This window comes from Scophthalmus maximus, chromosome 14, assembly GCF_022379125.1.
Source record: "Scophthalmus maximus strain ysfricsl-2021 chromosome 14, ASM2237912v1, whole genome shotgun sequence".
NCBI lineage: Eukaryota > Metazoa > Chordata > Actinopteri > Pleuronectiformes > Scophthalmidae > Scophthalmus > Scophthalmus maximus.
The window spans coordinates 13789771-13806426 of NC_061528.1; the positions used below are offsets into that span (position 1 = coordinate 13789771).

Genomic DNA, 16656 nt, shown 5'->3' on the forward strand with positions numbered 1-16656 from the left:
CCTCACATCCATCACAAGCACCAGTTCTGCAAAACAATCACTGCACAGCAACATAGAACAGCCGATGCAAATCTGTGTCATGAGCAACAACAATGACAGGCGATGTTATTCTACTCATCCTCACTTCCTCTGTCAAACATGTTTCATAACTTGGACCCTGCGACCAAGTTTTTTTTCTCTTCTTTTTCTATATTTTCTCCCCCAGTCCTCGTCCCAGTTATCAACCACTCTCTGCTGCAGTGGGTCACACTGTGTAACCGGGTGTCAGTGTGCTGAACACACTGTTCCCCGTCATCCAGCGAAGAAACATCAGAGCAGAGGATTCATTAGTGCAATTGTCCTCAAAAAAGATGTCTCCCACCCGAGACGTGCAGAGATACAGGGAGGCGACGCACCACAGAGGGAGGCAGTCGTTAAGTTGTGGGGTGTTGTTGTTGTTGTGGTTGTTGTTGTTGTTGTGGTTGTGGTTGTTTTTTTGGCTAAATGCTTAGGTTTGCATTTTTAGGAAGTGTTGGTTTGTGTGATCCCAGAGGAGGACTCGTGAAAGGTGGAAACATTTGTGCATAGTTGGGGAAGTAACCGACCTTCACAGGGGAGCTCCGGGTGGCGACGGGCAGCTCTCTGACCGCACTGCCCGGGGGAGAAGCGGAGAGCCCGGCTGCGTATCCGTGCAGCGAGCCGCCGGCGACCAGGGACAGCCTGCCGCCCGCTCCCACTCCTCCTCCTCCTCCTCCGCTGCCTCGCTGCGGCCGCTGCCTGATGCCGTCCAGGAGGCGCACCAGCAGGATGTTGGCGGGCAGGTCGTCCACCCCGCAGTCCACCAGGATGCGGCACTCCGGGCAGCGGAGCTCGTTCCGCGAGCTGACGATGTTCTCCAGGCAGCGGCGGCAGAAGGTGTGCTGGCACGGCAGCACCCGGGCCGTGGTGTCCAGGCGCTCCAGGCACACCGAGCACTCCAGCAGATCCAGCAGCGACGAGGACTCGTCCATGTCGGCGGAGAGGGCGAGCATCTGGGCTGTCGGCGCCCGCGGGGGGCGGGGGGGGGGGGGGGGCCGGTTCGAGTAGCCTACCGCAGAAATGAGCCGGGGGCACAGTGGAGCATTCTGGGGGGGGGGGGGAGCAGCCCGCGGACGCCCCGCGACGGAGTACCCCCGCGCGCCGAGCAGTTGGCCCCGTGTTGTTGGGAACGTTCTCCGCTGTTCTCCGCACCTCTCTGCGTCTCCCCCGGCGTGTTTGTGTCTCGCTTCCTCTCTCTCCCTCCCTCCCTCCGTGTGTGCGCGTCTCCCCTCCTCTCTCTCTCTTTCTCTCTCTCTCTCTCTCTCTCTCTCTCCAGCAGCTGTGCAGAAAGCGGTGAGGTCACGCTCTCATCATCATCATCATCATCATCCTCCGCGCGCCGACCACAATTGCGGCGCGCGCTCACGCACCAGGACAAGATTGATGGGAAAGAGAGAGAGAGAGAGAGACAGATAGATAGTAAGATAGTAAGATAGTAAGAGAGAGAGAGAGAGATAGATAGTAAGATAGTAAGATAGTAAGAGAGAGAGAGAGAGATAGAAAGAGAGAAAGGGGGGGGGGGACCTTAATTGTTACCAATCACACGCTGGTTACAACAGAAACCCTTTTCTAACAAGGACTTGTATCATGTCACCAGTTCACAAAAAAAACAACTTTCTACTTTCTTCACAAGACCATCAACCGCGTGTACTTGTGAGTGCAGGGTGGTTATTTTCCGCAGAAAGCACCGAATCCAACTTGAAACCGGGCAATTGATTTGGCATCTCACCTTGTGACGCCCACCTGACGGGGACACGCACCTCCCCTTCGGCTGAGCTTTGTGTGGTTTCTGGCGACACCTGGTGGCCACGAGTGAAATTTTCGTACAGCTCTGAACTAAAATCTCCCTTGTTAACATCAATTTGAACTAAAACCCTCCTGTTTTGTAATTGTTCTTGATATACGTGGTAACCAACAACAACAACAACACCAGACAGAATACAAAATAACTATGACTTTAGCATCTTATGGGATTATATAGAATTATTGTAGGCAACAATTGCAACCATTTTCAAGTATCATTGGGTACAATGTGATATACCATAGGAGTGTAATTGGCTTACTTCACTGGATTTCCTGGGCTGCAGGGAGTAAATTATGGAACAAAATATTAGTAACATTAGATTATAAAGTGTCTTAGACTAGGAACAATTGTCTCATAATGGGCAATGGTTAAATGCTGAATATTAAGATAAAGTAAAAAAAATAAACAAATACATAAATAAATAAACAACACAGCATTTCTTCTGAAATATTCCTCGAGGATAAATACTATCAGAGGTGACGGACGCATCACAACAGATAAAGGACAAAGAAGTGTGTGTGTGTGTGTGTGTGTGTGTGTGTGTGTGTGTGTGTGTGCGTTCGTGTGTGTCGTCAGCCATGACTGCAGGCTTGCTTTGCCTTTCCACCTGTTCAGACCTGCCCTGTGTGTCAGTGTGGGTGTGTGTGTGTGTGTGTATCGATGTGACACATTGACGCCTTGACGTGGATGGGTGGGTGGGCCCACTATTTACCACCCACGGTGAAAAGCTGCTGAGGCATAAGACGAGACAGAAGGAGGTGGTGAGCACAGCATTGATGAATCAGATACCGAAACGGTTTGACACTGTTATTCATTTATAAATAAAGTGCCGAAGTCACACTACTGCCATGGTTTGTTGTTTTAATTTAATAAGGACAGTATTCTGCTGCCGACACATACATCAACATTCTGTATGTAAACACAGAATGACAGTTAATGCAATGACAATGGAAAGTCATAGAGACTGAACTGAATCGAGAGTGACATACTTACTTACATGTCACATATAGTATATGTTCTTACAGTTCATACAGTTAATGATATTATATTAAATATTATTAATATTAAAGACAACATGACACCACTGCTGTGGTGACACTTTCTGTGGTGGCTGCAGAATATTGCATTGCACCATTAAGTGTTAACTGCAAGGGTGTGTGTGTGTGTGTGTGTGTGTGTGTGTGTGTTGTTGTTGTTGTCAAACCCTGATTTTGAATGCCTCTATAGCGCAGCAGCCCACAAGTGCTGGCAACAAGCCCAAACTCACAGTCTCTCTCTCTCTCTCTCTTAATCTTAGCCACTCATGTCATGCCCAGTGTGTTTCATCTGCTTAATACAATTCTCCGCAGCCAATGATTCAGAATTAGAGGGGAACTACAGGGAGAAGCGAACAAAAAAAGGATAATTGGATGAAAATCCCCTCAATCCATTTAAGCAGCATAGTCAGGGCTCCCTGTAGAACCCAGCGTTGTCAATAACAGACAAAAGGTGGGAGCTGTTAAATAGTTGACGTGCCAATTAGGGATGGAGGGTAGCCTTTTAGAGATACAAAAGTTAAACAGCTCTCTGTCCAGTGCTGTTTCATAAAGTACGCATATGTCCAATGTATACTATGTTCTACTTGGTTTATTGTTGCATTATGTACACATAAATATAAGAGAATGTACATTTACAGCAAGTTTTATGGATGTGAGCAGCAACTTTGCTGGCTCAAATCCCAAGTTTTTGCCATTGGCTAGTTTATCTTTGTGTTTTCAATTTATGTTCTTATCTAATTTTCATGAACTTTTCCATAACTTATGTTTCTGGCACATCATGAACCCCCGAGGTCTCATTTCCCCTCCTCATTAGGGCAGAGAGTCAGAGATTGGTGCCCAGCTTACTTAAGGCTTGGCAGGGTAAGTTACTGTTGTTAAGACTATTACTTTTTTTTTCCCAAAGGGAGTTTTATGCTTTGTATACTGCGAGTCATTATTTTGTTTTCTTTTGGTAAATCCTTGTTATGATGAGCTATGAAAATAGACTTGAGTTTTGCCAGAGACTTTATAAGGACTTGTGTTTTATCCTGACCTCTATGTCATCTGCATTTCTATTCTTTTTTTAATGGTATTTTTTGTGCCTAATCTCCATCTATATCTATGATTTTTCCGAGCTCTTTGTTCTTTACACAGATGCCAGTCACCAAGGTTTGGCAGCAGTATTGGCTCATGTCCAGGAAGGTAAAGAGCGAGTAATAGCTTATGCTAGTCAGAGCTCACACATAAAAATGGGTAATTACAGAGAAGTTAAAAGACTACTTGGTTGGATAAATTTAAGATAAGATAATAAGATAAGATAAGATTATTTGTCCCACAACAGGGACATTTGGGTATACAGGCAAAAACCCTGTTGCTCATTTACAGTCTGCTAAGTTGGATGCAGTAGAACAACGTTGGGTGGCCCCACTGGCATCCTTTGACCTTGAAGTCCAGCATCGTGCCGGGAAGAAGAGCACACGCGCAGATGCCCTCTCCAGGTTTCCTGCAGCCGACCCCCCCACAAGGAAGGGTGGTCGAACAACTACCGGACACTCTCAGCAAGTGCTGCCAAGCTGGTAAAAGAGACTCTGTGTTCATGATGGGGTTCTGTGCAGCAGACCTATAGATCCTACGCGCACGAGCAATGGCTCCAGATTGTGTGTCCAGGTCCGAAGTGCCAGAAGTGTGGATATGGCACCACAAGGCTGAAGAAGATGCTCAGGGGGCGGAGACAGCGTTGACCACCCTGAGACGGCCCTTCATCTGGGGCGACATGGCTGAAGAGGTGCTGCGTTTTCAGACGGGTTGTGATGTCTGCAGCCTACAGAAAGACAGGGCGGAACCGAGAGCCCGCCTAAACGCAGTGAGCGTCACCCACCCTTTCCTACCCCTTCAGTCTGGTTACTTGTGGGCATGGAGGAGGGAGATTTCTCCGAGGCCAGAGAAGACATGGCCGCCCTGGAGAAGGGTTACGTAGAGGTGGGCATCGATTCATTTGAAGAGGAAGGAGGGGAATATTAGACAAGCTTAGCTGGTGCCCCACAGGCTTCAACTACAATACTGTAATTAATAATTCTGGAGCTGGAACCGTCAAATCTGACATTAGACATTACAACAATGCCAGGTCGCCTAACTCAGATCACCAGCCCATCATGGCCAACATACATAGACAAACAACCATTCAATCTCACATTCACACACACACACACACACACACACACACAACCGGTCAATTTAGAGTCTCAAAGTCAACCTAACCCCAATCTGCATGTCTTTGGCCTGTGGGAAGAAGCCTTGGTATCCGGAGGAAACTCCACGCAGACACGGGGAGAAGACGCAAAGCCCACACAGAACGGCCCTGGTTGGTTAAACCGGGATTCAAACCAAGAACCTTCTTGCTGCGAGGCGACAGTGCTGTAACCACACAGTTCTGCCCTCTGGAGAAAGATGAAATCGATTGAATATCATGAATATGTAGCGTGTGCGTGTTTCCCCTTCATGTACCTATGCCATACACCTCTCTCTTATCACCCAATGTCCTACGTTCATGCAAAAGTAGGTTAGCTGACACAGCAGTTACCATGGCAACTGGCTCTTTGCTTCCCCCGTTGAAGAGTAGTTAGAGGGTGCGTGTGTTCTCGCAGGCCAGACGATGTACACATGGGGGATACTAACAGGGATGCTAACAAGGTCACAGAGTCGGAAATAGCTTCATTGGTAGAGCATTTAAAACAGAGGGGGGGCGGAGTATAGGCCTATTTTCTTGTGAAAACAACAAGAGGACCAAGTTTGATAAAGTTTTAGGTGTTGTTTACCTGTGATGTGATGTTTTTATTACCCTTTTTTGTGTTAGTTCAATGGAAAGAACTTTATATTAACTGGTTCTATGTGACATTGAAGCCGATACACAATAACTGATGTACAAATACAGTATAGTATCATCATAATCCAGGGACTCAGTGAAGAGTTTATGTGCCCTGTGGTTTAAATGTTTACCTTTTTCATGGATGATAATTTAGTAAATATTAAATAAGATTTTATTATTTAAATGTATATTTTTCTTCTTTCGCTTTGGCTTCATCTTTGAAAAGTGGATAACTGTTGGATCACATCTCCAACTCCTCCTCCCAGAGTCCACGTCTCGGTGGGCAAACATAAAAAGCACGAGGAAGGTTGTTTTTAATGATGTTGCTGCAAACTGAATTAAGTTGAATATATCAAGAAGCAAATGAAGTCTCCACTGACTGCTGTCTTCTCTGAGTTACAGCACTTTGATGTGGAGCTCGGGGGAGTTAAAACACGATAGCCAGTGTGTGACAGCTGCTGCACGCTGAATCTTTGAAAACTCTGATCTCCAACATTAATGCATGTTGAACTTGAGACTTCATAGAGACTCATGAGATATTCCACTAATGATTCAATTCATATAGCAAGCACCCATGACTCCAAATCTTATTTGTTTAGGACCATTCGATAAAAGCACGGCCATAACATTAAGTGGAAGTGAGAGGGTTGTACATTAAGATGATACACTGGGTAAACTTGATATTTAAGATACAGGGAATTAAAGTCACTGTTTTCCCCCATATTATTCTGTTTCATTTTATGTAAGTTAATCGACATGTTGATATGTTTTGATACAGCCTAATGTCTTCAAAATCACATAAATAATTCATGAAATTAATCATATTTGAATTACCATTTCCACAAAATGCTGTGTTCCTACCTCATGTTTTGTTCATTATTATCATTGAATGTCTTTCATTTTGTCTCTGTTATACATATTGTTTTCCCCCTGTATCCTACTCTTTAATGTTAAAAGACCAACACTTTCCATTATGTCATCATATCTGATGAATCTCAGTTTGTCTTATTGTAGTGTCGGATGTAATTTATGTCATATTAACTCAACACATCATCTCGTTACACCCAACTGTTCCTCATGTAGAATTGTTTGCGTGTTATCCTGATACACAGTCAGTGTGTGGAAATACAGGTTTTTCCTTACTATGCTTTTGTCTGGTCTGTGACAGAGCAGCCATCGTTCTCACAGCAGAACTCATCACTCCTCTTGTTATCCTCTCTTTCCATCTAATCTCTTCTCCTCACACCCTCTTTTTCAGTCAGGAAGCCCCTGGATCGACATCAATAAAGTCTCAGGCACAAAAATGAGGGAGAGAGAGAGAGTGAGAGAGAGAGAGAAGAAAGAAAAATGAGAAGATGATGCATAGAGAAGAAAACAGTCTGACAGAGGGACAGAGAAAGTGGCAGAAAAAAGAGTGACCAAGAAAGAGAGTGATGAGGAGAGGAAGGAGGAAGAGAAAAAGAGGTGCAGAGGGAAAGACAGAGACAGAGAGTAAGTAATTACAGGACTCCCAGTGTTTTCAAAGCCCCTCTTTTATCTCCTCCTTCCTGTGGTTGGGAAAAAGAGAAGCAGCGGAAACAGAGGAGGAGGAGGAGGAGGAAGACTAAAGTCCAGCTTTATTCCCCCTCAGACAACAGGCACCAGTGGTCGAGAAGCACACATGAGCACAAACACACTCAAACTAATTTATGGCTCCTGTTTCAAAAGAAGGAAGGTGTGTGTGTGTGTGTGTGTGTGTGTGTGCGTGTGTGTGTGTGCGTGTGCCTGTGCGTGTGTGTTTGTGTGTTTTTGTGATGGCTCTAGTAGAAAACGTGGCATTAGCAGTTCTATTCGGTTGTGGAAGGTAACTATGAAATTGAAGGTACATGTTTGCAAGTACTTTATCCAAGTAAAATTTTGTGACTAGTACTTGGTGACACTACATTGACTTAAAAACACTTGCAATTCCTCTGCAGATTGAGATTGTATATTGAAAACGTTTATAAAATGTGGCAATCAATCATAACACGTTATAATACTTCCTACAGGTGGATGCATCAATAGTAGAAACATAATATACAACATTACAACAGTGACAGTGACCACTGTGCTGCATAATTTGCCATTTGACATTTAGGTGACAGTTGTGACTTTAGTGACACCTGTGCAGGACTTGTGTCTGTCTATGTTGGTCTCTATGTGCATGTTTCATTTAGATTGCTTTCTTGTGTCAACTCAACTCTTGAAGACTGCTTTGTGTGCCTTCTATGTATTTAATCATTCTTGGCATATCTTGGTGCGAAGGTACACTATTGATTGGAGACTCTTATCCATTACGCATTGCCACCACCCCCTGGCGGCCGCTAGATGGCGGAGCTGAGTCGTGGCCCGCAGCGCGTCATTGGTCCCCGCAGCCAGCGAGTCTACCTGGGACGCGCTAATTTCTTTCTCACTCAGGGCGGAGAAAGCTTCTCACTTTTTTTTTTCTTCTTCTTCTTCTCTCTCTCTCTCTCTCTCTCTCTCTCTCTCTCTCTCTCTCTCTCTCTAATCAAGGAGGAGCCTGCATGCACACCGACATGCAGCGCAGCGGAGGCTGAGGCACAGTTCGAGCAGTGTGGAGTTAAAAACTCGCAGACGGCCAACGGTCCCTCGGCGATGCTTCTCCGACGCCGCTCGAGAGATTGATCACCGATCACGCAGAACCCGCCGCGCGCCCGCCCGCCCGCCAGCTGACCCCGCAGCGCCGCGGAGAGACCCTCGCCAGTGCGCGCCCCCGCCCCCCCCCCCCCCCCCTCTCCGGGCTCCAGGTGAGTTGGGTGAGACAGCAGCTCTGCCCTCAGGAATGCACGGACGGATTGCTGCAAGACTTAAGGGGGGAAATTCCTGAGCAACGCTTATTATGCCAAACACACAGCATGTGCTTTACTGTAATTTTTTTTTTATCAAGTGCGGATTGTGATTCTTTATGCTCTGGGTAATGCGTCTTGGGCTTTTGGGAGAGAGAAGTGTTTTGCTGAAAGATGCAAAAGTGAAGTCAGCCGTCATGTATTTGGATGAAATGTCATTCATCTGATTATGACAGGGGACAAAATAAACATCTCAGGCTGTACATGCAGATACGTTTGTTGTCAAGTGCATGGCTGCTGGAGCAACACATTTCAAACTGGGAATATTGATATGCATGTCATTTTTGAGTACAGTCCATGTTGACAAGCATATCCTCAAGTACAGTCTTCAAGTGTGTGACAGTTCATGTACGTAGGTTGTTTCTAGGCCTCATTAGCTGAGTGGCAATTGTATGATTTTATCTCATTAGCACACAGACATTAAGACTTAATGTCCTGTGGTGGTTTTGAACAGTGTGAATATAGAAAAGAATTGCTAGTTAATTGATAGTGACTGCTTGTCATGTGTCACATTTGCTTTTATCACGTCAGAAAGGTTTTGATATTTTATTTTTGGCTGTGGGTGTTTGAGCAAGTGTGTGTGTGTGTGTGTGTGTGTGTGTGTGTGTGTGTGTGTGTGTGTGTGTGTGTTGTGACCTTGCGCACCTTCATCCTCTGTCTGCATAATTGTTTTCTTGGTGCCGCCTGACTGTCCCGGGCCCTGGGGCCCCCGGGGGAAGTCCTGCCCGCAGACAGGCAGCTCGGCCCGGCTGGGAACATGCCGGGTCCTGCCGAGCCTCTGAAGTCTGCTGGCTGGCTTTGAACTGTAGCTGCTGGAGGTGGAAATCAATCCGTCTCTTTCAGTCTCTCTATCTGTGCGTCTCTCTCTCTCTCTCCCCATGTAGCCCCCAGTGCAGCCCGTCTCCGCTGCCATTGAATCTTTCATGTTCACAGGTAGAAAGGCAAAGGAGACACGGAGAAGAAACAGGGGAGGGACTGTAACTCATCTTCAAAAGAAGTTAATATGGTTTCTGAGGATTAAAGAGATGAAGGCAGAAAAACGAACAAAGCCGGCGCCTGTAGTCTTGATCATCCAATACTAAGCTGAAGTGAATGGACGATTTGTTTACTCTCTCGCCTCTGTTGTTTTATGCTGCGTGGTACTGGAATGAACACAATATTTTGGAGTGTAATCATGGAAGGGAGAGGGCAATCATTTGTTTTTCTTGTGAGAGTCATTGCGGAGATTTATATGACATGACACAGCTGATTCCAATTCACGCAGCATATCTCCCCCCCCCCGTTGAGAAATTTATAGAGCTCAGAAGGCCCGTTAGACTCGTATGTTTCATAATGCTTCACACATCTGAGGTGAAATTTTGTGAAACGCGTCACTCAGAGTTTACTTGTGGAAGCGGAGTTATTTGAGCTCACTTGGCGGAGGCTTTTATCCAGGCGGCCTGACCAGAACCAGGACCATGTGCAAGAGCTACAGTAATCATTGTGTATACTGCAGGATTGTAATAATCATCCAAAGGGATGTAAGAGATTTAGACTTGTGTTGATACTCTAAAGATGATTTTAAGGAAGCTAAGATATCAGTGTCCACCACAGCCCAACCAGGATACTTTTATTTATTGTTATGGGTTAAATTTCGGAAAATGACTAAAAGACTTTACTGGAATATTTCTCCCTACAGATTCGTCCTTTAAGGCTGTACAAGTTTAACCAATGTGCATTATTAAATAAATACATTCTAAAGTGATAGTTGTACAAAGTATACAGAAATCAGACATATAGTAGAATAATTAATTTCGCATTAATAATGAAATCATACTTAATTTTGCTGTGACATGCTCGAGAGGATTCTTTAGATTCACTCACCTTTGTCAGAGGGATTTGATCCTGCCGGCTTTTTCTAAATTGAACAAAAAACAAATCAGTCTACAACCTTTTGCTCTGCATCGGCCTGGTGAGCATCTGCATCTGCTCCACGCTGATGCAGGTCAAACCCCCAAATGCACATTCCTCCTTAATGAGGAAGCAAAATCATTTTTTTCCAATGTACCCGAAGCTTAGAGTGTTCCTAATCAATTACCAGTCACAGTCACAAACACTGTCTCCGGGACAGGAGAGAGGTAACAGCCGACGATGTGCCAGGGAATCTTCAGCGCTCCCCCGGGGTCTTCCAGGAGGTCGCTGGCAAAATGAGAGTGTATAGCTGCATTTGATTAAATTTTAATTTACGTGCAATAATCCCTGCAGGGCAACATCAAAAGGGACAAACTTTTTCGAATCATACGTTTCACTCTCACCACTATGACTTCCCCATGCGCCGTGCCGACAGCTCAACAAACCAATACCAAGTCAACAGTTGAAACCTCTCCATGTAGGCCCCAGGGAGCAGGTTTCATCTGATTGGGGTTTTGTGGTCTCATTTGTGTCTACTTCAGTGTCCTGCATGTGGGGGAACCTACTTACAGTTAGTCATCAGTTCCTTCTATTCTGAGTCTGCGGTGGAGGGGGGGAGCTTGGCATTTAATAATGTCTCACATTTGTGGAGAAACAGAAATGTAGCGGTGAGGTCTTGAAAATCATAGTTTGGTAATATGTGGCGTGGCTGGTGAAGCAGGTGGGGGGCCAGTGAGGGATCAAGTTGTTGTCGGGGGCACCTGTGCAGATGTGTGTACAGGATCTAGATGGATGCTGCGACCTGTATTACTGAGGGTGGCAGGTGGGGATACGCGTTGCCAGACACAGGCACGGATGCTTCTGTTGGTTCGCAAATTTCTCAGACAATCGACTTTTTCAGTGGATTGATGTGGTTTTGTGCGTTAAAGACCCCCCCCCCCCCCCCCTCCCTTCCGGGCGGTCCCATGAAGACTGAGCCCCTCCTGCAGTGGCGGCAGGTTCAATTCCACCTTGTGGCCCTTTGCTGAGTGTCAAACATGAACAATGTTACAATAGAACAACTTTTTAGGGTCCTCAAAAGGCCTGTCCACTGCTGATATGCTTTTTATTTTTGCAGTCATACCTGCACTTACCAACCTCATTAAAGGTGCCCTCTCAAAAAACACGTTTTGAGTGGGGGGAGCTGCATTGTCCTCAGAGCACCTTACTGGAGGTGTTAGTTGGACGGATGCAAGAAGACATTCAGACGGATTCGAGGCTGCAGACTCGCCTTCCCACCTACAGCCGCCGCAGAATAAACAGAGACAGACACAGAGACGGGGAGAGCGATGTTCTGCCCCAGCAGAGCTAAAGAGGGGAACAAGGGATCAGGCAGAGGAGACGATGAAAGACAGATCACCGGCAGGCAGAGAATCAAAGAGCCTACTGACTGACTGGAGCTGGGGAAGGTGTGTGTGTGTGTGTGTGTGTGTGTGTGTGTGTGTGTGTGTTCGTGTGAGAGTGCGTGTGTGTGTTTGTGTGACAGAGAGACTTCTTTCATGTGCCCTGAGAGTTTGTTTTCCCTGCGCACTGAGTGGGAAGCTGACAGTAAGTCTGTAATTAAAGCAATCAAAAGATGAAGAGAGATGAAGAAATAACAACACACACACGCACGCACGCACGCACACACACACACACACACTTCATTTCATTTGAGTGCTCAGGCCATGAACACAACTTGGAATCGAAATTACCGGAGATGTAAATTATTTAAGGATTTAAGTATTTACATCAAGCCCTTACAAGTTACTTCTTTTTTCTTTTTTACACACACACACACACACACACACACACACACACACACACACACACACACACACACAGCCGACAACTGCAGATGATACTTGAGCCATGAACTCTTTGTGATTCCCAGTTCCGGAAGTTGTTTGTAGTTGTGTGATCTGTCGGTGGAAAGCGTGTTTTGACACTCTTGACACGGTTCACGCTGATAAACCCCACGATGCTGCAGGAGTGAATGCATGTTAATGTGAGGAGACGGGGGGGCAGCTGTTGTCTGAGGTTCAGAGTCTGTCTCCAAAGTTGGAAATCACTTTAATCATGGGTTTATTTTCACATCAAACTGAGACGGTAATCATGTTGGAAATTAGACGTATTTATTTCTGGCTCATTTGGCTCCTGATGAATGAGCCTTGATGGCCGGTTTGTTCAGCGAGTCAGACTTCCTTTAGCACCGATGGAGACGGACGAACGGAGATCGGGAACGAACAGCGCCAGCATCTGTCCAATGTGTGCGGCGTGTAATGGCAGAAATCGGAGGATCAAGAATGACGCGCGACACAAAGCGACTTAGTGATGTCTCTTGGTGTTTAAAATCTTTTCTCCCCAGTTCCGTTAGAGAAAAATGTTTTGAGACAAACTCTCGGTCTCATTCAGCTGAACGTTAAAGCGGCTGGTATGATTTGACTGACAGTTCCGCTGCCACCACCCTTCTATTTACTCTCCAGCTGCCTCCAAATCACAGAAAGGAGATAAAAAAAATGCCAGCAGCACATTCCTGCCCTCATAATTCACTTCAGGAAAAGAAAAAGAGACAGGACAAGCCACTTAGGATTACTTAAAAGTGGATTGACGGTGAATTCTTGAACACACACACTTGGAATTGTTATCGAGCATCACAGCGCAATGTTCGGTACACTTGAGCGGGCGGAGTGATTTGACGCTATTCATACCGATTGTAAAATAATTAGAAGGGCAGATGGTTATACATACATACAGTACATGGTATTACACCGAATGAAATGGTTTGATTTACAGACGATTGTATTGCATTATATTCTTTTCTCTGCTTGTGATAGTCTCATTTTTTCATCATTCACAATTACAGTGTGTCTCCGTTCACGGGGCCGCTGCTTTGTCTAAGGCCTTTATCGCCCGGTGAAGCGGAAAAACCTGACATGAGACATGACAAAACAGACAGAAGCGGAGGCAGTCGTGCAGTGTACAGAGAAAAATAAATGCCAAAATACGTCTTGTTAGGGTGAGTTGATTATCAGAGATGGCGGAGGTTTAAAGGACACTTGGGCTCAGGTTAATCCCTTTACCCCAACACCCCTTAATCTTAACTTTCATAATACACCAGCATTTATTGAAGGAATCTTAATAGGAAACGAGGCCAAAGTTAGAATCAGGGGAGAAAAAAAGAGAGTAATTATTTAATGAGCGGGATTAAATATAACATTTAAGAAGATGATCTCTCTCTCTGAAGGACTCGAAGGCCCTAAGGGTTCCCCACTGCTCTGTATTGACATGTGCAGGCCGAGCGAGGTGGGAGCTTGTTAAAAAAAACAAAAAAACTGCGCTCTAGTTGACAGAAAAACAAATGGAAACGATCTACGTTGTGTAATCGTAGGAGATATATTTTTTTCGGAAACAAACATATGAATCACGCGAGGACGATGCTAATGATGAGCACCTCCTCTTCTGTCAGGCGATCAAAGATACTGGAAAACACCAGGGTTTGAGGTGTTGCGAGCACGCATACACACACACACACGCACACACACTCAGAGTTTAAGGCAGCCAGACTCGATAACATGTGTTTGAGATCTTGCTCGGATTTGGCAGGTTGAGCCCTGGTGTGTAAAGAGATAAAATAATTGGCTTTTTTTTTTTTTTTGAAGGGACAGAGCTTTTAGCAAGTCAGCATTGATTAGGCTTGGAACTTGTTTTTGGCCTGGAAGCAGATGGATTATGTGTTTAAGTGTGTGAGGCTGTTTTTGCTCGGGTCAGGCTGACGTCTTAACCAGAACAAAGTATGGGGCTTAAATAATGGCTATTTGGGGGTGGGAGGACATCAGAATGTCCATTTGATGGATATGATTTGATGGATTTTATTCCATATTTACTGTAGAATTGATCAGCACTACTCATTGTCTATGAGAAGACACTGACCTTGGCTAGTGCAGAAAACTATAACTAGACTTTTTTCAATCCTATTAGAATATGCTGGAAAGATGTTACTTGCGAGCTGCGGCCATTGTTAGGGGCTGCAACTAACGATTCATTTTCAGTATCGATTAACCTGTAAATAATTTTCTCATTTCATTTATTAGTTGTTTGGTCCATAAAGTCTTTCCCAAATCCCAAGATGATTTTTAGATTTTTTTCCCAGATATTCGGTTTACTGTCACAGAGGAGCAAAGAAACTAGAAAATATTCACTTTTAAGAACCTGAAATCTCTTTCTTAAAAGCTCCTTTAATTGATTCATTGGTTTTCAAAATAGATGTAGATTCATGTAGTAGTAGATAATAGATTAATTGCTGCAGCTCTAATCATCATGGTTATTTCAATAATAATAACAATCGTTGGAATGTAACGGTGGTGAACGCCAATCCAACATCGCCGAAAACAGATCCGCCTCCAGCAGCTCCAGTCAAACAGTATCACCATTAACTGTCCCGTTCCAATCATGTGCAATTTCATTTGTACGACAACGGGTTAGATGTTGTTCATGGATCGTTTAAAATATCAGATGAGGTGACAGGGGAGGAGGTTGCCTGAGAGAAAAAGAAAATGAGTAAGAAGAGAAAGCGAAAGATTTCAATGGAAAACAGATTTTTCATTTAGGAATAATAGAACCAGGATGACAGAACCCCCTGGCCGCTGATTTCATTGTCATCAGAAATTAAGTGCTGTGGAAAAGCCCACGAACCAGCTTCTAACCTCATTCTTCATCTTCTACAATGGCTTGCTTCTTAGCCAGCTTTCCTGGCCACAGATTGGCCTATTATTCAATCGGGCAGGAAGTCATTATCAACCGAGGTAATGAATATTCTGCATGGGGTCAAACACACTCCCATTTGTAACGGAACTGAATAAACTGTAGGTGGAGAGACGTGGAAGAGTGCAGAAAAATAAACATGTATGGCGTATTTCCCTGTAAAATGAATAAATGGATATTTTAAAAAGCAAGACAGGCATTACCACTGGATTTTAATCACAAAAGCAAGGGGAAATATTTCCAATGAAATAAACATCCTGCAGGTTTTTAGAAATCCCACAAGGTCGTTTGACAAAACAAAAACCGAGCGCTGGTTCTGAAGGTGTTTCCAGAATCCTCAAAACTTGTCTCACCACCTGGATGAAATGATAATGATGATAATAAAAAAATAATATTTTTCATAAGTTTCATCAGTTAAGACTCCACTTCCTAATCAAAACATAGGTGATAGCCAGAGGATTTAGAGTCAGGAAATCGGAGGCACGGCAGACGACTGCACTGTTATATATTGTTTGTTTTTTTCAATGGATCTTCACACTAAGAAAATGGATGAGATTGATTCACACAATGACGATTTTGAAAACATATACCAAAGAACCAGTCGGAGGTTTGATACATATACATATATATATGTCGTGGTTTAATCTTTAATTTTGAATCTGGCTGGGTCTACAGTGACCGGAGAGGTTGCTGGGTTTATCTCTAAGTTGGCTCGCTCGTGCGTTCCATTGAACTTGTTGCATGCTAGTGACTGCTAGTGGTTGATTGTGGGGTTCACATGAAAGAGAGTGTAGACAGTAACAATGTACTACAATCCCACTCCTCAATCCAGATATATGACTGAATGAATATATGCTGGTTGGCATTTTATCTCCGGTAGCCCTGAACCCGCATCAGAAAAGGCATCTGGTAATAAAAAGAATAAAACACCTATGGCACATTGAATATGGGCCTGGACGATCTGCTGTTGAGAAAAAAAACAACTCGTCACCTGAATTGTTTTCCCGATAACCAAACATCAGCGGAGTAGTGGACCCCTTGTCTTTGTCTAAGGTCCTCCGTGCTTGACGCTCGACTGATAAAAGATGATCACACGGTGTGTTTGTACAGTTGGGTCTAAAGGATTTGCCACAAAGAATACAAACACATCAGAGAATGAATTACAGGAGATTGAGTGGCAGTAATGGGAGGAAGCCTGCGCCGGCTGCCAAAAACAATGATGAGGACGGGTGTGAAGAATCAACAGGAGGGAGGCAGGCCCCTGTCTACTTAGTGTATGCATTTGTTTTAGCTGATCTATGGGAATGTGTCCATACGGTGACTACCACTCCTTACACACGCAGACTCTGAACACCC

General features: G+C 44.7%; 1 protein-coding gene across 2 annotated transcripts in view; it reads right to left on the minus strand.

The window, feature by feature from the left end:
* Positions 1 to 1339, minus strand: part of LOC118282857 (E3 ubiquitin-protein ligase SH3RF3-like) — a 79981-nt gene extending 78642 nt beyond the window's left edge. Inside the window, exon 1 of one of the 2 annotated variants that reach the window (XM_047337367.1) lies at positions 585 to 1339. In XM_047337367.1, the coding sequence (XP_047193323.1) occupies positions 585 to 1010 (426 nt within the window). In that variant the 5' untranslated portion in view covers positions 1011 to 1339. The remainder of the gene's footprint in view (positions 1 to 584) is intronic. The other variant, XM_035604356.2, reaches the window with a different exon arrangement.
* Between the last annotated feature and the right edge of the window lie 15317 nt (positions 1340 to 16656).